Source organism: Ctenopharyngodon idella, chromosome 4 (genome assembly GCF_019924925.1).
Source record: "Ctenopharyngodon idella isolate HZGC_01 chromosome 4, HZGC01, whole genome shotgun sequence".
In the NCBI taxonomy this organism is placed as follows: Eukaryota; Metazoa; Chordata; class Actinopteri; order Cypriniformes; family Xenocyprididae; genus Ctenopharyngodon; species Ctenopharyngodon idella.
Window position 1 is genome coordinate 27,175,729 of NC_067223.1, and position 26,544 is coordinate 27,202,272.

The window sequence follows — 26,544 nt, forward strand, 5'->3', positions numbered from 1 at the left end:
TGTAGGGAATCTACTTAGAATGCTTATTTTTACTTTTCAGTATATATCGAACAAAAGATTAAGTACATGTATAGGCCAAATATACTTTGACTTTTCTGTCAGCAGAAATCAAGTATACTTGTCATTTTAAGTATATTTCTGTGAAGTACATAAAAAGTATACTGAAAGTATACTATCTTATTTTTTAGTTTAAAAGAGGTATACTAATAGCACACCTGAATACACTTCTTTTTTGTAAGAAGACAAAAATGGTCTCACATTTACATGACTTTTCATATGTATTTATAAGTGTGATGTTTTTATTAGATTGATCACAATTGAATTGTCTTTCTTTAGAGTGGATGCACAGAAGATAGTTGAAGTTTCTCTTTTTTCTAAACCTCTCATCACACTGAGGAGAACGACAGTTGCTTTTCATAATGAGTTTGAAAATGCCTTTTCAGTTCTGTGTGATATGTGAAACTCATGTCACACTGAAGACACTTGTAAGGCTTCTCTCCAGTGTGAACTCTCATGTGAATCTTAAGGTTTCCTTTCGTCCTGCAGCTCTTTCCACACTGAGGGCAGGTGAAAGGCTTCTCTCCAGTGTGAACTCTCATGTGATTCTCAAGGTTTGCTGTGCTTGTGAAACTCTTTCCACAGTGATGACACATGCAGGGCTTCTCTTCAGTGTTTAGTTTTACATGAATCTTAAGTTGATTCCTGTCTGTGAAACTCATTCCACAATGAGTTTGAAAATGCCTTTTCAGTTCTGTGTGATATGCGAAACTAAATCCACACTGAGGACACTTGTAAGGCTTCTCTCCAGTGTGAACTCTCATGTGAATCTTAAGGTTTCCTTTAACCGTGAAGCTCTTCCACACTGAGGGCAGGTGAAAGGCTTCTCTCCAGTGTGAATTCTCGTGTGATTCTCAAGGTTTGCCGTGCTTGTGAAACTCTTTCCACAGTGATGACACATGCAAGGCTTCTCTACAATGTGAATTTTTACATGACTCTTAAGTTGATTCCTGTCTGTGAAACTCATTCCACACTGATGACATATAAAGCATTTCTCTCCTGAGTGAATCCTCGTGTGATGATTAAGGCTTTCTTTATATCTGAAACTCTTTTCACATTGATCACAATCAAACGGCTTCTCTCCTGTGTGAATTGTCATGTGTGTCTTAAAAGTCTCTTTTCGTGTGAAGCTCTTCCCACACAGTTTGCAGGTGTAAGGCTTCTCTCCAGTGTGAACTCTCAAATGGACATTAAGTTCTTTTTTCTGTTTAAAACTCTTTCCACACTGAGAGCATATGAATGGCTTCTCTCTAGTGTGAATTCTCATGTGAATCTTAAGATATCCCTTTATTGAGAAACTCTTCCCACACAGTTTGCAGGCGTGAGGCTTCTCTCCAGTGTGAACTCTCAAGTGGACATTAAGGTTTTTTTTCTCTGTAAATCTATTCCCACACTGAGGGCATATGAATGGCTTCTTTCTGCTGTGGATTTTCAAGTGGACTTTAAGTCTTTCTTTTCGACTGAAACTCTTTCCACACTGTTGGCAGGTGTAAGGCTTCTCTTCAGTGTGAACTCTCATCTGGAGGTTTCTAGTTTCTGTTTTATGAATCAGTGAGTAACTAAACGATTTTTCTCCAGTCATGAAATCGTGACATTTCTCATACTGATTTTTCCCCTCCATTTCATTCAGTTCTTGACTCTCCTCTTTCAGCAACATCAGGTCTAGAGTGAAAACAAACAAAAACAAATTAACACCAGTTTAATTGCACAAAAACATGAAAACACTTAGACATGTAAAACATCAAATCCAACATGTATGCTTGATCCTATACCCACTAAACAACTAACTATCAGAACCTCATCGATATTGTAATTCTCAGATTTCTTTAGGACACATCCCAAATACTTTCAAGCTGGCTGTTATCAAAGCCCAGAAACATGGTTTACAACCACTGAATTAGACACATCTGGTCAGTGGAAAGCAGAAGTTGTTGTGATTAATATGGATATGACATCTTTTTAATACAAATGAGTGTGATCATGCAATTCTTTAAAAACAAATAATAACACCTTATACTGGATCCTGTATTTCACCAGAAGCCAGTGAGAAGATAAAAAGACAGGTGTAATATGCTACCTTTCTTGGTGTTAGTTAACAGCATTCCTGCAGCATTTTGGAGGTGGTCAATCAAGGACTCATTTATGCCTAGGCATTACTTAATAGTCCAATATTGGGGGCAATATAATAGGCATGCATTACAATTTTCTTATCTTTGGCATAAACAATAAATCTTAGTTTACACAGGCATCCTTACTGAATAAAGCTGCTTTCACAACCATGTTTATTTGATGGTCAAAATGATGTTCTGAGTCAAAAATTATTCCCAAATTCCTCACATGAGAGTGCATGTTACTGGACAGTGAACCACAACTATCAACCATTTTCTTTCGTCACACTGACTCTTTCTAAAGAGGATGAGTTCGGTTTAATCCTCATTGAATTGAAAAAAGTTATTTGCCAAACACCCTTTAACTTTAGTCAAACACTTGTCAAATGAAAGACAGATGAATAGTCATCATACTGTATGGAAAGATACAATTGCAGGTTAACAGCATAAACATGATAGCCAACTCCGTATTTCTTAAAAATTAACCACAGAAGCAACAAATACAATGGGGAAAAAAAAAAAGAGTTGGACCAAGAATCGACCCTTGTGGAATCCCCCAAGAAATATTAATACTGTAGATGATGAGGCACAGGTCCCAATCCTAACTGAGCATGTCCTGTCCTGCAAATATGAGGAGAAGCATTTAAGGGCTACACCCTTGATACCCACATGATCTCTGAGATGTTCTGAGATGCACTGGTTCAGGAGCACTTGATAATTACAGGCAGGTGTGTTGGAGCAGGTGTTACCGCATAAGTCTAGGGGTATAAGCGGACGCAACAAAACAAGTATTTTAAACAGTGTTGATTTGAGTCCTGCCACAGCACCACAAGCAACAACTTACAATAAAGATTTTTATTTCACAGCTCGTGGAACAAATACAAAAGGTATTGTAATAAAATAAAGAGAAAAGAAAAGGGAAGCAATAGTTTCAGGAGAGAGCAAGACCAAAATAATAAACAAAAAAACAATCTGAGTAGTTTAAACCTCTAACTAAACTAACAAAGAAAAGAAAAGAAAAGAACAAAATTGAACTCCCTTCCTGGCCCCAAAACAGGATTCAACAAAAATGGCGCCCACCTCCCTACAGCTTCCAAATAAAACAAAAACAAACAAACACAAATAAGCAAATATTAAAGTAACTGCTAAACTTGATGTTAACAGCAGCAGCTATAAACCAAAAAAGGTAAACAAAACTAATAAAGGTGAGGGGTAGTATGAAACTCCACACTTAAACTGCAAAAGTAAGTGTTGGAGAAACTCACAACAAACAAATAAAAAAAGCAAAACTACAATACCAGAGTAGAATATTAAACAGCTCAACAACCAAAAATTGTAAACTGCAGCAACAGGCTAGGCAGGACAAAGACAGTGCTCTGGAGAAAGCTCTGGGGGAACGTTTTCTCAAACTCTGGTAGCTGCTGCTCTGCTTTTATACTGGCTCACTCTTAACTGGTAAGCAGGTACAGCAGGGGGCAGTCAGCTACCTGCCAGGCAGATTGAGTAGGAGGAGCCAAAGAGGAAACAGAGAAAGAAACAAAAAAAACACAAAAACACATGAAAGAAAACAGCTTTTCTGATAAATCAATAAAGACTGCGTCTCTGGACGTAACACAGGATTGGCACTGAACTCTGCAGGAAGGTAGATCTCCATGAACAGAATTGGGTACTCATGTTTTAGCCTTAACGTTTGTGTAAATTCTTCACTATCTCTACAAGCTGTTACTGGTGCAGGCGGGAGTGCAAAAACACACAACACATTCCTGGTGTTCACTGCCTTTTGTGATGTTTTACATCTCCCAATCATGATTACACAAAAAGTTATTTTGATTTGGGACTTATGTTTTGGGCGATAGCAGATCGGCAGCATGAGAATGTGTTGCTCCCGACAAAGTGATGAAAAGTGTCTAAATGATTAGTATTACTGTATTTTAATTTGACTAGAAAAAGTCTTGGCCATGACAAAAGACAGACAAAATAAAGCTAAAGGCAAGAAAACTGTGCAGAACACTGAAAGTGCCTCTGAGGCTAGTGACGCCAAAATGCTAGCTAATCACAGTAGAAGAAGGGGGCACAGAAGTGGACTTGAAGATGATATTCAGAGAACTAAAAGAGTTCCGTCAAGACAACAAGAAACAATTCCAAGAGCTCAAAGAGGACATCAACAGGGCTAATCAAAGACTTGAAGAAACAGAGGAACAGATAACAACAATGCAGGACCGAATACAGGTTACAGAGGAAGTAATGACCCAGATGACAAAACTTCACAGCCAACTTGAAGCAAGGCTAAATCGATCAGGAAGGGCATGATAGGCACAATAACATAAAAATCTACTCTGTACCTGAAGGATCTGAGAAAAAACACCCATCAGTGATGGCCTTCATTGAACAGTTGTTAACAGAAAATGTACAACTCCCTACGGACATGAATCTGCAGACTGAGAGAGCCCACAGACCTCTTAATCCTCTACCACCTCCTGGATCAGCACCGTGGTCTATTATTGTGAGATTTCTAAACTACAGAACAAAAGAAGGAATCAATAAAACTGTGTGGCAAAACAAAAGATTTGTTTGGAAGGGCAAGCAAATAAACTTTGATCATTACTAAGCGTCAGGAGCAAAGAGAATATGCAGAGGTAAAGAAGATGTTAAAAGAAAAGGGATACACTTCCAAACTCCCTTTCCTGCCAAAATGCCTGTCTTCTACAAAGACGGTGTAAGCATCTACTACTCTGCGACAGAAGCGATGCGAGACATGGCTGAGAGGGGATTACTTGTTGCTGTAGTGAAGCAGCTGGAGAAACTGAGGGAGAAATTTCAGATGACATGGTCTACTATTTTCGGTTTCGGCCCAGAATTTTAATTTCGGTGCATCCTTATTAATATTGTGTTAAAAGAAAGTGGTATCTTTGATATTTGGAGAAATTTTTAATCTAACTGGACAAGATTATTTACATTTTTCAGCTCCCCATTCAACGCATGGACTCTAGACCCCTGAAGGTGTGCTGTGGTATTTGGCACCACGATCTTAGCAGCAGATCCTTTAAGTCCTGTAAGTTGTGAGGTGGAGCCTCCATGGATCGGACTTGTTTGTTCAGCACATCCCACAGATGCTCGATTGGATTGGGATCTGGGGAATCTGGAGGCCAAGTCAACACCTCAAACTCATTGTCATGCTCCTCTAACCATTCCTGAACCATTTTTGCTTTGTGGCAGGACGCATTATCCTGCTGAAAGAGGCCACAGTCACCAGGGAATATCATTTCCATGAAAGGGTGTACATGGTCTGCAACAATGCTTAGGTAGGTGGCATCCTGGTGCCATGTGTTCCCCAGGTAAGCAATGCACACACACCCGGCCATCCACGTGATGTAAAAGAAAACGTGAATTATCAGACCAGGCACACATTCTGACCCACATTCTGACCCAGGAGAACTGGTTAATTACAGACAGATCTCAAATCTGACATTCATATATACAATATTAGATCAATAGTATCCTCTCAATCATGTTCAGTTTTACAGAATTTTTGTGAAGAATTTTGAATATTTAATATTGTCAGCTTCCGTGTGCTTCACATGAAAATTTGACAAATATTAAAAACAACATTACTTTCTCAAAAGAAGTAAGTGTTTTTCAGTCTTATTTCCTTTTATTATTATTTCGAGAAGTAAAGGTGTTTTAATCAGTATGCCTGGCAAGAAAGTAATGCTTAAAAGACCCCGATGTGAGAAAGTGATTTTGAGGATGACCAAAAAAAAAAAAAAAAAAATCACTCACATTTCATGGTTTGCGTTTTACTAAATAAATGTATTTGTTAGATACTGTTGCATAATTAAGTAATATAAATGAATAATATTCATTGTTTTTTATTCAGAAGTAGATATTGGGTTTGATGTTACACAAAATAGTTTTGTTTTGGCTATTTCTTTGTTTATCATTTAATGGGTGACATTAATTTTGTCACAAGACAAATAATAGAGATAATGAGATCATGATGCAGAATGACTGAAGAAAGACTCTGAGAATGAAACCAACCTGTTTGTTCCTCAGTATCTTCATGTTTGACTCTGAATGTTTCTTCAATCTTCACGTCTTCACTCTCCTCTTTAATAAACTCCATCTTTATAATAGTGTGTCACGTGGATCTCAGTCGCTTCTCCAGGAGTTTCTCTGTGTGTTTGGACACTCTGTCTTGATTAAGATGAGAATAAATAACAGAAAGAAAAAACATAAAAACTAGTCAGCACACTGTAAGGTCAGTCAGCCAGAGTGAGAGTTAATGAACTTAAATGACCAGATTAGACACACACAAAGTTGTTCTTGTTGTATTTACACTGGTGAACTGCAGGAGTCGTCAGTGTGATTCAGTGATTCGAGCGATTACAAACTCTGAATCATTTGATTCAGTTGTATCTGAATTGGTTTTGAAAAGGTTTGTCAGTGACCAAACAGTGATTATGATGAACTGATTCAGAATATAGGGAGCAAAATGAGATGCACCTTTTCTGTTACACATTTTACTCACAAAAACTGATTTGAACAAAAAACTGTTATTCATGCACTTTACTCATAAAAACTGTTCATTACTGTTATTGGAAACATTACAGTGTTACACTCAAAAATAATTAATTCATTTCACAGTTCTCCATAATAATTGTCTGAACGGGTTGTATTAAACACTTTAAATTAAAAACACAAACCTTTCTTCAGCAGAATCACAGATGCAGGAGTGCGGCGCAGCCTTATGACATCATGTTGCCACACCAAAATAAAAGTCCTGTTCACACAAAATAGAAATTCACATTCAAATGATAAGGATTGATTCAAAGGATAAATAACAGATTCCCCAAAGCTTTCAATACCACTGAGATTCATTAAATAAAGATTCACTACACTGAAGCTGGGAAATGTAGAAGCTAAAAGTAGTTTACTACATCTAAGCTATTTTTTAAATTTCATTTTTATATTGAACCGACTTCATTCCAAGTCAATGCCATCTAAGTCATAAATAAAACTGTTAGTCAAACAGGTAGGAAGACATAATTGATCAGTTCAATTGTTTATTCAACAACTGTTCCAAACTGTTGTGTGTTGCAGTACTGAGCACAGATCGAGTAATTCCTTTCAACACAAGCTACACACACTCACTTGGAGCACTCTCTTCCATTCGAGATTACTCAAGCATTACACGCCACTTTTTTTTTTTTTGCCACTTTGTGGTTAAACTACGGAACATCACATTTCCACCTCTTACTTGAAAGATTTCTTCATATCTTCATTTCTTGCTGTTCTGATTTTTTTTTTTAAGTAACAAAAAATTATTAAACATTACTGTGTACTGTTACTGTCACTAACCTTACAACAGACTTATGACACTGCATTACTTATAATGCACTGTTTCAAGTATTTAGGCCATTAAAACCGTGCACATAACATAGCATAACCAGCACAAGATGCATTTTTTTCTATGCAGGTACAATTGTTTCACCTTTTAAATTTACTGTAACTCATACTCCTTCAACCACACTGGCGATCTACACACTCTACTACTCCTTCTAGGATTAAATGTCACTTGTGACTGCAAGTTCTCATACTGAGTAGTAACAGGGTTAGTTTGGAAGCATTCCATTTCTTTTTAAGGCTTTTCAAACCGCGCTTAACCCCGGGTTACCGCTGTGCTAAACACCGCTTTTAACCCGGGTAAAGGAGCGTTTCACACTTGTAATTCAGATGCGGGGTTAGCACCGCTTTTTACCCGGGGTTATGAAACCCTGCTCTGGAGTAGGTTTAGCACTGCTTTTGCGGTGTTAACTTCGCTTTTGAGGTGCCAATGTTGTACAGTGTGAAACAATGCAGTGTTAGAATGTTACAACTAGACGCTTAGCAACCGACAACCAATCGCGTGCCTTATATTCACAAGCTTTGGGCAGTCACGGAAACACTGTGCAATGTATAAACAGTCGTTTCTTCTTATGATAGGAAAAATGTAAAACTGCGATGGAAAACATGACAATTGGAGTGAAGAAGAGAGAGTCATTCTTAACTTTAAAGTCCTATGTGATAGGCTGTATGACTATATGAGCTTTTCGTGCGGTAGCAAACTCTGACTCTTTCTTGAAATGTGTTCTCATCTCATGCAGAAGTATAGATGATAAAATGATAAAGATTCTCAATTTACGTGATCATAATACGTATAATAAATAATTAAATAAACAAGTAAAGACTCCCCCACCCCCCCATGCACGATAATATCGTGTATCACCGATCAAACAGGCTGACGATTGGACGATATGAAAATTGAGCATATTGCCAAACACTACAAGGGGGAGTGGAGGACGGGAAGAGCCAAGGGGGGAGCCTGGACCAGGAGTAGCCTGATGTTGGTCCAGGGACCAGCCATGACAAGGCCCCAGGGTGGAGTTGAAGGCAGGAGGAGCCATGGTGGAGGCTTCACAGGCACCACCCTGGGGACGGCAGATGACAGAATTTGGAAGAATTTGGAAGGCTGGTAGGTTCCTAAGGAAAAAAAAACAAAAAATAAACAAAAGGGAAAAAAATGGCACAAAAAATTCACTGTTTGGTCTGTTCTCCTGTCACGGTTTGCATGTATATAAACTCAAGATAATGAAGAAGAAACAGGATAAATGTCTTTAATGATAAACTCAGAGATCAGAGGGCTAAATCCAACATACATCATAAAACACCAACGAGAACAGACAGGAAATGAGGGAAAACACAGTATAAATACACAGGGAACTAACAAGATTATTAACAGAACAGAATTGTCTTTCTCTAGAGTGAATGCACAGATTGTTGAAATTGTTCCTTTTTCTAAACCTCTCGTCACACTGAGGAAAGTGGCTATTTCTTTTCAGAATGAGTGTGCAAATGCCGTTTCAGGTCTGTGTAATATGTGAAACTCTTCTCACACACAAGACACTTGTAAGGCTTCTCTCCAGTGTGAACTCTCATGTGAATCGTAAGGTTTCCTTTCGTCCTGCAGCTCTTTCCACACTGAGGGCAGGTGAAAGGCTTCTCTCCAGTGTGAACTCTTATGTGAATCTTAAGGTTTCCTTTAACCGTGAAGCTCTTCCCACACTGAGGGCAGGTGAAAGGCTTCTCTCCAGTGTGGATTCTCATGTGATTGTCAAGGTGTGCTTTGTGTCTGAAACTCTTTCCACACTGATGACATATTTGAGGCTTCTCTCCAGTGGGAATTCTCTTGTGATTCTCAAAGTTTGCTCTGTGTTTGAAACTATTTCCAGAGTGATGACGTATGTAATGCTTCTCTACAATGTGAATTTCTGCATGATTACTAAGTTGATTCCTGTTTGTGAAACAGCTATCTCCTAAATGAATCCTCATATGATCATTAAAGCTTTCTTTATATCTATAACTCTTTCCACACTGCTCACAAACTAACGGCTTCTCTCCAGTGTGAATTGTCATGTGAGTCTTAAAACTTTCTTTTCGTGTGTAGCTCTTCCTACACAGTTTGCAGGTGTAAGGCTTCTCTCCAGAGTGAACTCTCAAGTGGACTGTAAGGGTATTTTTCTGTGTAAATCTCTTTCCACACTGAGTGCATATAAACGGCTTCTCTCCAGTGTGAACTCTCATGTGGACTTTAAGGCTTTCTTTTCGAGTGAAGCTCTTCCCACACTGTTGACAGGTCAAAGGCTTCTCTTCAGTGTGAACTCTCAAGTGGCCATTAAGGTTTTTTTTCTGTCTAAATCTCTTTCCACACTGAGGGCATATGAACGGCTTCTCTCCACTGTGGATTGTCATGTGGACTTTAAGGCTTCCTTTTCGAGTGAAACTCTTTCCACACTGTTGGCAGGTGAATGGGCTCTCTCCAGTGTGAACTGGAGAACTTTCTGTTTTATGAGTCGATGAGTAACTAATAGATTTCTCCCTAGTCATGAAATCATGGCATTTCTCATACTGATTTTTCTTTCTCATTCTGTTTTCATTCAGTTCTTGACTCTCCTGTTTCAGCTCCATCAGGTCTAGGGTGAAGAAAACAAAAAATTATATATATATATATAATTATATAACAAGTTATAATTAATTATACATATTTCTCTTTTGAGCTAATTTGCTACATTTGAACCAAGTAGTATTGGTTCATTGTTATTATATAAGTCATTGATTATTTATTGATTAAGTCATTAAGTAATTATGTATTATTATGTGTAAGACATTTAAAGGGTATTGTTTGCTTAGGTCAATTTTTATTACCAAAAAAATAAATTACAGAAGTTTCAGAAGTGGATATTGGGCTTAATGTTTCACAAAATAATTGTTTTGTTTTGGCTATTTCTTTATTATTTTTTTCTAATTTAATTGGTAACGTCAATAATTTTGTCAAGAGCTGCTTGTAATAAATTCAATAAAGATATCATGAGGCAGAATGACTGGAGAAAGATTTTGAGAATGAAACCAACCTGATGGTTCCTCAGTATCTTCATGTTTGACTCTGAATGTTTCTTCAATCTTCACGTCTTCACTCTCCTCTTTAATAAACTCCATCTTTATAATAGTGTGTCACGTGGATCTCAGTCGCTTCTCCAGGAGTTTCTCTGTGTGTTTGGACACTCTGTCATGATTAAGATGAGAATAATTAACAGAAAGAAAAATACATCAAAACTAAATCTCTGAATGTGTCTCAATCAGATCTAGTTCAGTAGTTCAGTACACTGGTAAGAGAGTCAGAGTGAGAGTTAATGGACTTAAATGATCTGATTAGAATAAAAACGCTCAAAACTAGCACTATAAATTAATAAAAGAACACTGATTATAACCAGGGCTACCAACTTGGAGTGAGAATTATAGGTAAAAAAAAAAACACACAAAAACCATTAAGTGTATTGTGATTGTCAAAACATTTGGTAACTAAACAGAATTTCATTTTAGTTTAGTGACAACATAACTGGTACTGTTTTTATAAGTGTTTGACAAAATATTCATGATTTCATTTCTGATCTTGATTCAATATCGATTCACTTGGATAAATATCAGGTGCACTACTGCTTTACACTAATGCTGTAAACATTCAGGGAGCCTGTCAGCTGGTATTATTATTAAAGGGTAAAATTAAAGGGATAGGTCACCCAGAAATTAAAATTCTGTCATCATTTACTCACACTCAAGTTGTTCCAAACCTGTGAGTTTCTTTCTTCCGCTGAACACAAAGGAAGATATTTTGTAACCAAACAGTTGATGCCATTGACTTCCAAAGTATGGGGGAAAAAATACTACATCAACTGTTTGGTTACTGACATTCTTCACAATTTCTTCTTTTGTGTTCAGTGGTATTTTTTTTTTTTTTTTTTTTTTTTTTTTTTGGGTGAACTATACCTTTAACAACTCATATTAATATAATGCCATTTTTATAATAATGTTATAATATTTTTAATGATATAAAAGTAAAAATAAAATAAATATGTGAAATAGTGCATATGTTAAGCAAAATAATCCTCTCTATAGTTAATTTTTCTAGCTAACTAACATGGACATTTAATGGCTTTCCTGTAGAACAGTAAAAGTAGGTGTAGAGAATGAGAACAGTGTCAATTGTGTGAGAGTTGGCAGCCCTGGATTCAAAAAGCTCAGTTTCTCTATCAGTACTCATCAGTGACCAAACAGCGCGTTTATGATGAACTGATTCAGAATATAGAGAGCGAAATAAGACGCACCTTTTCTGTTACACGTTTACTCACAAAAACTGTTCATCATCAGTGTTATTTATGCACTTTACTCATAAAAAACTGTTCATTATTTTTATTAGATACATTATAATGTTACATTAAAAAATAATGAATTAATTTCACAGTTCTACTGTTTGAACGGGCTGCACTGATTTAAACACTTTAAATGATTAAAAACACAAACCTTTCTTCACAGATGCAGGAGCATGGCGCAACCTTATGACATCATGTCGCCACACCAAAATAAAAGTCCCATGTGCACTCTAAAAAAATAATAGAAATTCACACACAGAAAATACATTCAAATGATGACATAGAATTGATTCAAAGGATGAATTGCAGATTCCCAAAGCTATCAATACCACTGAGATTTTTTCACAAAATATAAAAGTGTGAAGAGATGACAATTATAATATAAAGTCAAGTATCTTGATCTTCATATTACAAAGGATTGGAAAGAACTTTTGAATATTTCAAACTCATTAAGAATTTGTAGTTAAAAATTAAGTTTCTAGTTGTAGAGAGATAGACTATTTAATTTATTAACTAAAACTGAATCCTTATCATGTTGAATATATCTGTCTTATTCCATTTCAGTTTCTCCACAGAATATCAGGGCAATAAATACAATTAAATGTCATCTTTGTTTTGTTAAAGTGCATTATATTAAAATGGCTGTGACTGTAAAGGATTACACTGATGGTGGGATAATTTCATCTAAATGGTAATGAAATCTGGTTCAAGTTTCATTATCGTTAATAAAATTGGCGGTATGTAATTTGTGCTGAAATGTGACTAAACATCTCTTAAGCTCTCAGATTCATAAGCAGGAACTTGTTTACTGGAAATTGATTTACAAACATAATCAATCATAATAGCCAATAACAGATGCCTAGTGAAAAATAACAAATCTGTCTTCTTTCATCTTACTGATTTCAGCTGTAATGCTCTTTTATATGAGCTATTTTGTTTATAATAAGAAATATAGCGTTACGACCCAATCGTTCCAAGCCGTAACATAAAATAATAAGACAATGAAATCAAGTCAATTCAAATATTTATTAAATTAAACAAATTATACAATGAATAGTATTAAATAGAAGTCTAGGGATATAATGGAAACAAAGGGATAACAAACAAAACTAACTATAACAAAATATTAAAGCTACATGTGTAAGGTAAAACACAAAAATGAGCCACTCCTGAGAAACAATACATAACACTTTTCACATTCTAACTAATTGTCAATTAGCATGTTGGAACCAGTCTCCCACATTCTGCCCCAATAGAATAAGGAGTAGACTCAGGGATGTCACACCTCCCACTCCAAAAGGAGGTTCCTTTTAGAGCGACTAAAGAGAGAAAAAAAAAAAAAAAAAAACTTGACAAGCAAAATAATCTTATTTCAAACTGAATCAAAATATTAGTTTACTTACCCCATTGGCAGATTATTTTCCTTGTTTTAAGGAAAAACTCACTTAATTTTGACTTTTTCTCTAAAAACAAGACAATAATTTTTACTTTAGATTTAAGAATTTTGTCCTGTTTTGACAATCCTAATGCTTCGAACCTTTTCCCTGAAACAGTAAGAGAAATGCTTCAAAGATTCAAGAGGCTTCATTTCTCCATCCCTACTAACAACCAGCAGCAACGGCCCGCATCATTACTCCCCATTGAGATGCCCCACAACCTCCACCTCTGCCACTATGGTTACATCCTGGACCCATCTGTGTGCTTGTTTGTCCATGGAAGACACGGATTACAACTTATGAGGCAGTAACTCTTTAACAAAGAACACAAACAGGGTCTCACATTTACATGATTTTTCATATTTATGTGCAAGTGTGATGTTTTTATTGCATTAATCACAATTGATATGTCTTTCTCCAGAGTGAATGGGCAGATTATTGCTGAAATTGCTCCTTTAGCACATCGTCATATGGAGGAAAACAGCGGTTTCTTTTCAGAATGAGTTTGCAAATGCCTTTTCAGGTTTGTGTGATATGTGAAACTCTTTTCACACACAAGACACTTGTAAGGCTTCTCTCCAGTGTGAACTCTCACGTGAATCTTAAGGTTTCCTTTACTTATGAAGCTCTTTCCACACTGAGGGCAGGTGAAAGGCTTCTCTCCGGTATGAATTCTCGTGTGTTTCTCAAAGCTTGCTTTGTGTGTGAAACTCTTTCCACAGTGATGACATATAAAACAGTTCTCTCCCGAGTGAATCCTCATGTGAAGATTAAATTGTGCTTTATTTCTGAAGCTCTTTTCACACTGATCACAAACAAACTGCTTCTCTCCAGTGTGAATTGTCATGTGGACTTTAAGGTATCTTTTCAGTTTAAAACTGTTTCCACAGTGAGAGCATATGAACGGCTTCTCTCCAGTGTGAACTCTCATGTGAATTTTTAAATTTCCTTTTAGTGTGAAACTCTTCCCACACTGTTGGCAGGAGAAAGGTTTCTCTCCAGTGTGAATTCTCAAGTGGCCATTAAGGTTTTTTTTCTGTGTAAATCTTTTTCCACACTGAGGGCATATGAATGGCTTCTCTCCTGTGTGAACTCTCATGTGAGTCTTCAGATTTCCTTTTACTGTAAAGTTCTTCTCACACAGTTTGCAGGTGTAAGGCTTCTCTCCAATGTGATGTCTCATGTGGGCATTAAGGTCTTTTTTCTGTTTAAAACTCTTTCCACACTGAGTGCATATGAACGGCTTCTCTCCACTGTGAATTCTCATGTGGATATTAAGGTCTCTTTTCTGTCTAAACCTCTTTCCACACTGAGAGCATATGAACGTCTTCTCTCCAGTGTGAACTCTCATGTGAACACTTAAATTTCCTTTTAGTGAGAATCTCTTTCCACACTGTTTGCAGGTGTGAGGCTTCTCTCCAATGTGAACTCTCATCTGGAGGTTTCTAGTTTCTGTTTTATGAGTCTGTGAGTAACTAGTAGATTTTTCCTCAGTCACTAAATTATGATGATTCTCATACTGATTTTTCTCTTCAATTTCATTCAGTTCTTGACTCTCCTCTTTCAGCACCATCAGGCCTAGGGTGAAAAGAAACAAAATTTAGGTTAACACAAGTTTAAAGGGTCAGTTCACCAAACAATGAAAATTCTGTTATTAATTACTCTCCCTGATGTCGTTCCTAACCCATAAGACTTTCATTCATCTTTGCAACACAAGTGAAAGCTTTTCGTCCCTTCAATGACAGCTATGCAACTACCAAGACATCATTAAATTAATCCATGTGACTCCAGTGGTTTGCGAACTCCACCCTCAGGTGGTCCAGCTGATTTGAAGTCATTTTTGGGAAGCTCAGGTGGACATAAAAGAATTAAAAGTTAAACACCAATTACCAAGTGCATATCATCCCCAGTCACAAGGGGTTGTAGAATGATTTCAACGAACACTCAAAACAATGCTTTGAGCCTATTGTGTAGACCATGAGAATGACTGGGATGAGGAACTTCTTCTGTTCACCATCAGAAATACAGTGCTGGAGTCCATTGGTTTTAGCCCTTCTGAACTAGTCTTTGGACGTTCTGTTCGTGGCCCATTGAAAATTTTACAAGAACACCTTCTCTCCACAGGTCAGGCCCCAGTCTCTAGTAAGAATATGTTGGAGCATGTGTGTACTTTTCGTCAACATTTGCATGCTGTTTGGGAGTTTGCCAGACGGTCGCTAGTCTTTATCTCAAGCCCGAATGAAAAATCTGTATGATCAGAAATATGTAAGCCATTTCACGTGGGAGACCAGGCTTTTCTGTTGTTACCTTTGCCTGGTTTGGCACTTCATGCAAAGTTTTCAGGACCCTGTGTTATTGAGGAGAAATTGAGTGAAACGGACTATGTGATAAATACTCCTGAGAGGAAGAGAAAGTCTTGTGTCTGTAAACATAAATATGCTTAAACTATATGTGTCTCGGTCTAGCCCCAAAGGCCTTCCTGCATCTCCAACTTCTCCAGCAGCAGTCCTCTCTGTAAATGTGTTGCCATGAAATGGATGGACTCCACACAGGTAACACTTGAGTTCCATGTGCCCATTTGCCTAAGGGTAGGGACACACCAAACCGACGCCAAAGAACTAGCGCTGATGAAAGCAGACTGGGTTGTCGTCTTGTGTCGCCAGCACCGGAGAAAAAAAATCTGCTTGAACACACTGAAAGGACTACACCCTTCTGTCTGTGCCGTCATGACTTCTTTGCTCGCTTTCATTACTTTTGCTCTTATTCTCATGTGCTGACTCGTTCACTAAACTGAACAGACGATCAGAGTTCTCTCTCTCACCGGCGGCCCGAAGCCGATTCTACATGTTGAATTGGCCAAAAAAAAAAAAAAAAGGCGTCCGACTAGAGCCAACAGAACACACCAAAAAAAAAACTACGTCAGCCACAGATCGAGCCTAACTGCAAATCACTGCAAACTAAGCCTATGTCTAAGACTTATTTCTGTTGCGACCTGGCCCTATATGGGCTGTAACAACTGGTTCAGGAGCTCTTGATAATTACAGGCAGGTGTGTTGGAGCAGGATTGGCACTGAACTCTGTAGGAAGGTATATCTCCAGGGACAGGATTGGAGGCTCCTGGTTTAGCCCTAACATTCGTGAAAATTCTTCACTATCTCTACAAGCTGTATCAATGTTACAGGTGCAGGTGGGAATGCAAACACACACGCACATTCCTGGTATTCACTGCCTTTTGTGATGATTTACATCTCCCTATCATGATTACACAAAAAGTTACTTTAAAAACTGTGTTTGATTTTCTACATTTTATGATGTCCGAAGGGCACAGAATACCAGGAATGACACACATTGTGGGAGCGGCAGTAGTGAAACACTGAAAAAGTAGATATTGGGTTTAATAATGTTACAAAAAACAATCGTTTATTAATAGTCATTTATTGAGGCACTGAGGAAGGGTTAAACCTGAAAACATTTTGCTGCAATTTTCTTATTTATTCTTCCTTTTGTTTGTTTATTTATTTATTTATTTTTTATCTCTGTACAATAAATTGATATGAGCTTTTTTGGCTGATTATGAACTTTTTCATCCTTGGATGTCATTAAATTTTTCATAAGTTGCAGTAAATAGTAATAAATGACTTAAGAAAGACTTTGAGAATTAAATGAAACCAACCTGTTTGTTCCTCAGTATCTTCATGTTTGACTCTGAATGTTTCTTCAATCTTCATGTCTTCACTCTCCTCTTTAATAAACTCCATCTTTATAATAGTGTGTCACAGGGATCTCAGTCGCTTCACCAGGAGTTTCTCTGTGTGTTTGGACACTCTGTCATGATTAAGATGAGAATAATTAACAGAAAGAAAAACACATCCAAACTAAATCTCTGAATGTGTCTCAATCAGATCTAGTTCAGTAGTTCAGTACACTGGTAAGAGAGTCAGAGTGAGAGTTAATGCAACTGATTAGACAAAAAAAAAAAAAAAAAAAAACCTCAAAACTAGCACTACAAATTAATAAAGGAACACAGATTATACAGACAATTAATATTTAGGCATTTATGTATTGATTTGTAGATTATATTTAATGGATTACACTGTGATGAAAACAGTTGATTTGTAGAAGCTGGCATTACACATGTTTGTGCTGTTCTTGAACTGCAGGAGTCGTCAGTGTGACTCAGTGATTCGAGTGATTACAAACTGTGAATCATTTGATTCAATTGAATCTGAATTGGTTTAGAAAAGCTCAGTTTCTCTATCATTACTTACCAGAGACCAAACAACGTGTTTATCATGAACTGATTCACAATATATGGAGCGAAAGGAGACGCACCTTTTATGTTACTTGTGTGGATTTGCTTTACTCATAAAAAACTATATTCATTAATGTTATTAAATACATTATAAAGTTATATTAAAAAATAATTAATTCATTTTAAAGTTCTCTAAAAAATGTCCAAAAGGATTGTATTGAGTTAAACACTTTAAATGATTAAAAACACAAACCTTTCTTCAGCAGAATCACAGATGCAGGAGCGCAGCGCAGACTTATGACATCACGTTGCCACACCAAAATAAAAGTCCTGTGTAACACTCTAAAAAAACTAAAACCAACTACAAAGCATTTGTGATATTCTCAAACAAGGATGAAATCAAGGATTCATGTTACAAAGAACTGTACAGAACTTTTGAGTATTTCAAACTCTTTAAGAATTTGTAGTTAAAAATTAGGTTTATGGTTGCATCTACTATTTAATGTATTAACTAAAACTTATGATGAAGTATCTCAGTTTCCATCTCAAATAATTTCTTCTAAATGGAAATCTTTTAAATCTGGTTTACTTTTCATAATCTTTCAAAAAATCAGAGGCATGGAATTTGTGCTGCAATGTGACTAAACATCTCTTAAGCTCTCAGATTCAAAACAGGTACTTGTTTATTGGAAATTGATTTACAAACATAATTTTATTCCTCATAATAACCCTCTATGGAATAACAGATACATACTGAAAAGTAATAAATCCATCTTATATAAGGAACATTTGGTCTGTCTTTGATCTTATTGATTTCAGCAGTAATGCTCTTTAATATGAGAAATTTTGTTAATAATAAAAAGAAATACAAGTAATTATTGAAAGCCTTAAGTGTTCAGTTTCTTTAATTGGCAAAAATATGAGAGCATATTCAGGTGTTACTCCTCATCTAGCCTTATTGAAGGCTTATTAAAGGTGTTCAGCTTCTAGATAAAAGATGCAATAACCAGTTTACTAGAAACACTGTAACTCTAGAGGTATATCCAGCACAGGAGTACAGAAATATATACATACATGTTATGATATTAGTGAAGTAAATGTTGTTTTGAGATCAATATACCAGTTACACCTGTAGGAAACTGGTGAAGATCAGGAGACGCACAGAAAAAGATGATGACAGCCTCACTTACCATGATTTTACATTTGAGTTCACACACACCTCAAGCATTTTAAGATTTTAAGTAACGTTTATCCTCTTGCTGACTTTTTTGAGCCTTTTACGGTGACCAGGAGAATATATGTTTTTTCAAGTAATTATACTAAAACGACAGATCATCTTTTCTTTTCCCATACAATCAAACAGTTTGTAAAGGAGGTTTTAGAGTGGATTAAATTTAGTCATGTGCCTTTGTTAGGAAATAAACGTATATTATTTGGAATGATTAAGGAGAATGCAAATAGTCATAGCAAACTATATTATTTTTTGCAGAATTCTTAATACATAAAGCAAAATTAATCAAGACTCAACCTCTTTTCAAAAACAACATTTCAGAAATGTACAATTCTAGGAACTTTGCTGCCGTACCATGGGTGCAGCAGGCACAATGATATTGCGCAGCGTCTCTCACAAATGTCTCCAGGCTGCAAGGCACGCTCCCTGTGCAAACAGGGGGTCACAGGCGCTGTGCAATATCTTTGCGCCTGCTGCACCCATGGTACGGCAGCAAAGTTCCTTGATTATTACGCCGGAATGAGAGTATAGTTCCTAGCCATATCGGCCTAGAAAATCACAACTTTTCATTTTCCGTCGGTCTTAGTACACGATTTAACTACAGAAGAGTCAAGTTTTAAATACGAAAAATATTGAAACTCTTTAGTCATTTTTGAGCGAGATGCTGACGGTCTAATCAGATTCAATGAACTATGCTAAGCTATGCTAAAAGTGGTACCGCCAGACCTGGAGATCGGCTGAGTGGATTTGAAAACGGTTAAAACTCAACTGTTTAACTCTAGGGGAGATGGAAAATGAGCCTATTTTCAAAAAAAGTAGAGTGTTCCTTCAAGATAAAGGATGTAACTAAAAGATAACAGTACAAATAAAAGAAGTGGTCATGAAGGTGGACAATCAGATGAAGCCCACATTCAGCTGTGGTGTGAAAGTAGCCTTGATTTCAAACAGATACACATTTTCTATTGCTGTACACAAAGAACATAAACTGGGTCTCACATTTACAAGACGTTTCATATATAGTTTTAAGAGTGCTGTTCTGATTAGACTGATCACAATTAAATTGTCTTTCTCCAGAGTGAAAGCACAGATGATTGCTGAAATTTTTCCTGAAGTTTCTTGTCACACTGAGGAAAATGGCAATTTCTTTCCAGAATGAGATTTCAAATGTTGTTTCAGGCTTATGTGATATGTGAAACACTCTTCACACTGAAGACACTTGTAAGGCTTCTCTCCAGTGTGAACTCTCATGTGAATATTAAGGTTTCCTTTAATTGTGAAACTCTTTTCACAAAGAAGACACTTGTAAGGCTTCTCTCCAGTGTGAACTCTCATGTGCAGCTTAAGGTTTCCTTTAACCGTGAAGCTCCTTCCACACTGAGGGCAGGTGAAAGGCTTCTCTCCAGTGTGAATTCTCAAGTGATATTCAAGGTTTGCTCTGTATGCAAAACCCTTTCCACAGTGATGACACATGAAAGGCTTCTCTCCAATGTGAATTTTTACATGTTTCTCAAGGTGATTCCTATCTGTGAAACTCTTTTCACACTGAAGACACTTGTAAGGCTGCTCGCCAGAGTGAACTCTCATGTGAATATTAAGGTCTCCTTTAATCATGAAGCTCTTTCCACACTGAGGGCAGGTGAAAGGCTTCTCTCCTGTGTGAACTCTTATGTGAATCTTAAGGTTTGCTCTGTTTGTGAAACTCTTTCCACAGTGATGACACATGAAAGGCTTCTCTCCAATATGAATTTTTACATGATTCTCAAGGTGATTCCTATCTGAGAAACTCCTTTCGCACTGATGACATATAAAACATTTCTCTCCCGAGTGAATCTTCATGTGATGATTAAGGTATTCTTTACATCTGAAACTCTTTCCACACTGATCACAAACAAACGGCTTCTCTCCAGTGTGAATTGTCATGTGAGTCTTAAAATTTTCTTTTTGTGTGAAGCTCTTATCACACAGTTTGCAGGTGTAAGGCTTCTCTCCAGTGTGAATTGTCATGTGGGCATTAAGGTCTCTTTTCTGTTTAAAATTATTTCCACACTGAGAGCATATGAATGGCCTCTCGCCGGTGTGAACTCTCATGTGAACTTTAAGACTTCCATTTAGTGAGAAGCTCTTTCCACACAGTTTGCAGGTGTGAGGCTTCTCTCCAGTGTGAAGTCTCAAGTGGGCTTTAAGGTTTTTTTTCTGTGTAAAACTCTTTCCACACTGAAGGCATACGACCGACTTCTCTCCAGCATGGATTTTCAAGTGGTCTTCAAGGCCTTGTTTTTCATTGAAACTCTTTCCACACTGTTTGCAGGTGAAAGGGCTCTCTCCAGTGTGAACTCTCAAGTGGATTGTAAGGGATTTTTTCTGTGTAAAACTCTTTCCACAATGATTGCATACGAACGGCCTCTCTCTAGTGTGAACTATCATGTGAGTCTTAAGATTTCCTTTTAGTGAGAAACTCTTCCCACAGAGTTTGCAGGTGAAAGGCTTCAATCCAGTGTGAACTCTCATGTGGACTTTAAGGCTGTCTTTTCGACCGAAACTCTTTCCACACTGTTGGCAGGTGAAAGGCTTCTCTCCAGTGTGAACTCTCATCTGGAGGTTTCTAGTTTCTGTTTTATGAGTCTGTGAGTAACTAACAGATTTTTCTCCAGTCATGAAATCATGACATTTCTCATACTGATATTTCTCTTCCATTTCATTCAGTTCTTGACTCTCCTCTTTCAGTGCCATCAGGTCTAGGGTGAAAAGAAACAAAAACAAGTTAAGAAGTTTAATGGCACAAAATAACAGACATGAAAACATTTAGGCATGTAAAACATCAAATCCAACAACATGTAATCTAGGATCCTAAACCCACAGTAGAGCACTGCACTGCACACATTTGTGATGGGATCCTGCGGGTGTTCAGAAATATACCGCAGGTCCCAGGATTTAACAAGAAGAATGGAGTCAATAAATGTTCAGAAAAAATGTAAGTGGGTTTTTACTATACAAAAGTCTGGTGTTCAGACAAATTTCCTAGTTGTTCCTGAAGAAAAAAAAAAAAAACTGTAAATAATTGGCCTTTGTACGTTAAAACAAATGCACATTGATATACAATAGGCACACACAAATCTGGGACCTCTGGTTTGAGGCGACATCTCTGATCCATTCTCATTGCATTGCAAACGTTGCATCTGAGGACTAACTAATTTTGTTTTATTTGATGTTTGATCCATCACAGGTTCCCTCTTACATACATTAATGCACTCTTCAAAAATGCCACTGGTAGTTTGCATGCTAAAATTTATTGATTGAAATATTTAAAACTTAGAGATTGTTCCACATTAAGCAAGTCACAGTTCTTTCTGAAGATGAAAAGCATGACATGGTGCTATGTTATGCAAAAGGAATGAAACAACTAATATTTTGCTAAAACTGAACGGAGATTATCATAAGATTTGTGAGTGATTTAGAGCACAGGGAACAAGCATTGCATCAGTTAGCTGATGCTACGGGGAAAACTCCTGTTTTCTCTGAATCCTGAAGGCTGATTGGTTCAGGTCTGTGCAAATGCACAGACAAATAGCATTTCAGCCTGCCAAAAGGGGTGGGTTGACTGCCTATATCAGTCATACTAGGACGCCGTCAGTTCAGAAACTTTCAAAACAAGAATGTATTAGACTGACAACACACATGCTTGAAGTGCAAGGATGTCCAGGTTGAAAAATCTGACCAGCCAGCCACCGCACAGATGTCTGCGATGGAGACTCCGCTGGACCAATCCCAAGAGAAGGCCATACCTCTAGTCAAGTAAGCTATAACTCCCAAGGGTCACAACAAGTCCACCAACTTGTAAGCCAGCATTATCGCATCCACAAACCATCTGGAAAGTCTTTGTTTCAAAACTGGCAGTTCCTTAGTGCGACCTCCAAAGCTGATAAAAAGCTGCTCTGATTGCTGATACTGGCTAGAGTGCTCAATATACACTCTGAGAGTGGATGGGGTGCCTGTTCATCTTCCGTGAGTAAAAGAGCTGACAGCACAATTACTTGCATTCTAAAGGGGTCGAAAGCACTTTTAGCACGTAACCTTTTCTCAGCCTAAAGACAACTTTACTGTCGTTGGGACCGAAATCCAGACAGAAATGTCTTGACTGATGACTGATGCTAAAGCCAACAGAAGGGCAGTCTTAAGTGAGAGGGCCTGAAGGTCAACTGACTCGAGCGGCTCAAAGGGAGGGCATAGAAGAGACCTGAGCATGGTGGAGAGGATTCAACCTCCTTGAGAAACCTTCTTTGAGAAACTTAATGACCAGGTTGTTTCCCAATTGATTGGCAGTATCATCACACCTATGCTCCTTTTTAGAAAGAAATGGTATCTGTGAGGATTTCCAGTCAGGATTTAGACCGTACCATAGTACTGAGACTGCTCTCATTAGAGTTACTAATGATTTGCTCTTATCATCAGATTGTGGTTGTATCTCTCTATTAGTGTTACTGGATCTCAGTGCTGCATTTGACACTATTGATCACAATATTCTTTTAAATAGACTCGAAAATTATGTTTGCATTAGAGGAATTGCATTGGCATGGTTCAAATCATACTTATCTGACCGTTATCAGTTTGTATCAGTACCTGACTGATCAGTAGGACCGTTGCTTTTCACTCTGTACATGCTACCCTTGGGAGACATCATTAGCAAGCATGGCGTTAGTTTTCACTGTTACGCTGATGATACTCAGCTCTATATTTCCTCACACCCTGACGAAACTTACCAATTCAAAAAATTAACGGAATGCATAGCTGATATAAAAAATTGGATGACTAGTAATTTCTTAATACTAAATTCAGAAAAAAACAGAAATTCTAATTATTGGACCAAAACCGTCTTCACGTAATAACCTAGAATACTGTCTATCACTTGATGGCTGCTCTGTTAAGTCTTCGTCATCAGGTAGGAACCTGGGTGTGCTCTTTGATACCAATCTTTCATTTCTAGCATCTGTAAAACCACATTCTTTCATCTTTAAAATATTTCTAAACTACGACATATGCTCTCATTGACAAATGCAGAACAGTTAGTTCATGCGTTCATGACCTCAAGGCTAGATTACTGTAACGCTCTACTGGGTGGTTGTTCTGCTCGCCTGATAAATAAACTACAGCAGCTAGAGTTCTTACTAGAACTAGGAAGTATGACCATATTAGCCCAGTTCTGTCAACACTGCATTGGCTCTCTGTTAAACATTGTATATATTTTAAAATCTTGCTAATTACTTACAAAGCACTAAATGGTTTAGCTCCCCAGTACCTGAGCGAGCTCTTAATGCATTATAGTCCTTCACGTCTATTGCGATCTCAGAATTCTGGACAGTTGATAATACCTAGAATATCAAAATCAACCGCAGGTGGTAGATCCTTCTCCTATTTAGCACCTAAACTTTGGAACAGTCTTCCTATCACTGTTCGGGGAGCAGACACACTCTGTCAGTTTAAATATAGACTAAAAACACATCTCTTTAACCTGGCATACACACAAACCATTATCTACTTCTATAATTCAGATAGCTGTGGCGCTTTAGTTCAAGAAGAGCGCATGTGAACCAATCGTCTCTTCTGCTTTACTAGTTACAATATGAAATAAACATGAATGAACATCCTCAGGTATGTTGAAAGATACAGATTGAATTTTCCATGTACTGTACCTGATAGGCCCCAAATTAATCAATAATGAATCGAAGGTAATCAAATCGAAATCAAATTCGGATCAAAATCAAATCCAATGGTGAAATTTGTCAACGCCCAGCCCTATAGTGTCAATAAATGTTTTTTTGTTTGTTTGTTTTGTGGGTTGTTGTTTTTTTTATTTTTTTTTTATTTTTTACAAATTTTCCATTTATTTTATTTTCAGAGTTCACCAGAATGCTTCGTTTACATGTTAAAATCACAAAAATCTTATCCTGGGGGAGGATGCCACCAGACCCTCCTTACAATTACTTGACTATATAGATCAAATTTATCCTTGTTTAATGTGTGACGTCATTCATTTTGTCACAAGACAAATAATAGAGATAATGAGATCATGAGGCAGAATGACTGAAGAAAGACTTTGAGAATGAAACCAACCTGTTTGTTCCTCAGTATCTTCATGTTTGACTCTAAATGTTTCTTCGATCTTGATGTCTTCACTCTCCTCTTTAATAAATGCCATCTTTATAATAGTGTGTCACGTGGATCTCAGTCGCTTCTCCAGGAGTTTCTCTGTGTGTTTGAACACTCTGTCTTGATTAAGATGAGAATAATTAACAGAAAGAAAAACACATCTAAACTAAATCTCTGAGTGTGTCTCAATCAGATCTAGTTCAGTAGTTCAGTACACTGGTGAGAGAGTCAGAGTGAAAGTTAATGCAACTGATTAGACAAAAAAAAAAAAAAACCCTCAAAACTAGCACTACAAATTAATAAAAGAACACAGATTATACAGACAATTAATATTTAGGCATGTGTAATGTATTGGTTTATGGATTATATTTAATAGATTATACTGTCATGAAAACAGTATATTTGTAGAAGTTGTCATTACACACGTTTGTGTTGTTGATCTTGTTGTATTTACACTGGTGAACTGCAGGAGTCGTCAGTGTGATTCAGTGATTCGAGTGATTACAAATTGTGAATCATTTGATTCAATTGAATCTGAATTGGTTTAGAAAAGCTCAGTTTTTCTATCATTACCTGCCAGATACCAAACAACGTGTTTATCATGAACTGATTCACAATATAGGGAACGAGATGAGACACTCTTTTTCTGTTACTTGTGTAGATTTGCTTTACTTGTAAAAAAAAAAAAATCTATGTTCATTAATGTTATTAAATACATTATAATGTTACATTAAAAAAATAATTAATTCATTTCATTTAATTTCAAGTTCTCTAAAAAAAATTTCCAAAAGGATTGTACTGAGTTAAACACTTTAAATGATTAAAAACACAAACCTTTCTTCAGCAGAATCACAGATACAGGAGTGGGCGCAGCCTTATGACATCATGTCGCCACACCAAAATAAAAGTCCTCTCAGATTCATACGCAGGTACACATTTACAAACATAATTTTATTCCTAATAATATTCCTCTATGGAATAACAGATACATACTGAAAAGTAACAAATCTGTCTTCTATAAGGAACATGAGCTGTCTTGTCTTTCAGTTGTAATGCTGTTTTACATGAGCACTTTTGTTTAATCAATGAACTACATTAAAGGGTTAGTTCACCCAAAAATGAAAATTCTGTCATTTATTACTCACACTCATGCCGTTCCAGACCCGTAAGACCTTTGTTAATCTTCGGAACACAAATTGAAATATTTTTGTTTAAATCCGATGGCTCCGTGAGGGCTGCATAGGGAGCAATAACATTTCCTCTCTCAAGATCCATAAATGAGAGATCAAAATAGTTTCAATATCCAGTTACACCTGTAGGAAACTCTCTGGTGAAGATCAGGAGACATTGTGAATCTTCAGCAGGATCCAGAGATCAAACTGTCGCGCTGCAGTCATGAAGTCTGACTAAAGCAGTCAAACTCTGTGGTTTTATTCAGATTTTAGGAGGCCGTCCTTACAGGTGAAGACAAAGCAAAAGATGTGAGCAGTTCTAGGAAGAGTTTCATCAGCAGAACTACAGCACTCATTATCATAGAGATCAGGGAAAGTCACACCTTCAGCCGCTGCATTCA

At 37.1% G+C, this 26,544-nt stretch overlaps 1 protein-coding gene across 29 annotated transcripts in view; it reads right to left on the reverse strand.

Annotated features, from left to right (window-relative positions):
* Positions 1 to 265: 265 nt before the first annotated feature.
* The window catches only part of LOC127511113 (gastrula zinc finger protein XlCGF7.1-like), a 112,868-nt gene continuing 86,589 nt past the window's right edge, over positions 266 to 26,544 (reverse strand). For 4 of the 29 annotated variants that reach the window (XM_051891652.1, XM_051891653.1, XM_051891651.1 and 1 more), the window contains exons 2-3: positions 17,018 to 17,169; positions 12,918 to 14,922 (exon numbers count right to left, since the gene is read on the reverse strand). In XM_051891652.1, the coding sequence (XP_051747612.1) occupies positions 13,811 to 14,922; positions 17,018 to 17,102 (1,197 nt within the window). In that variant the 5' untranslated portion in view covers positions 17,103 to 17,169 and the 3' untranslated portion in view covers positions 12,918 to 13,810. The other 25 variants (XM_051891665.1, XM_051891660.1, XM_051891661.1 and 22 more) reach the window with 20 other exon arrangements.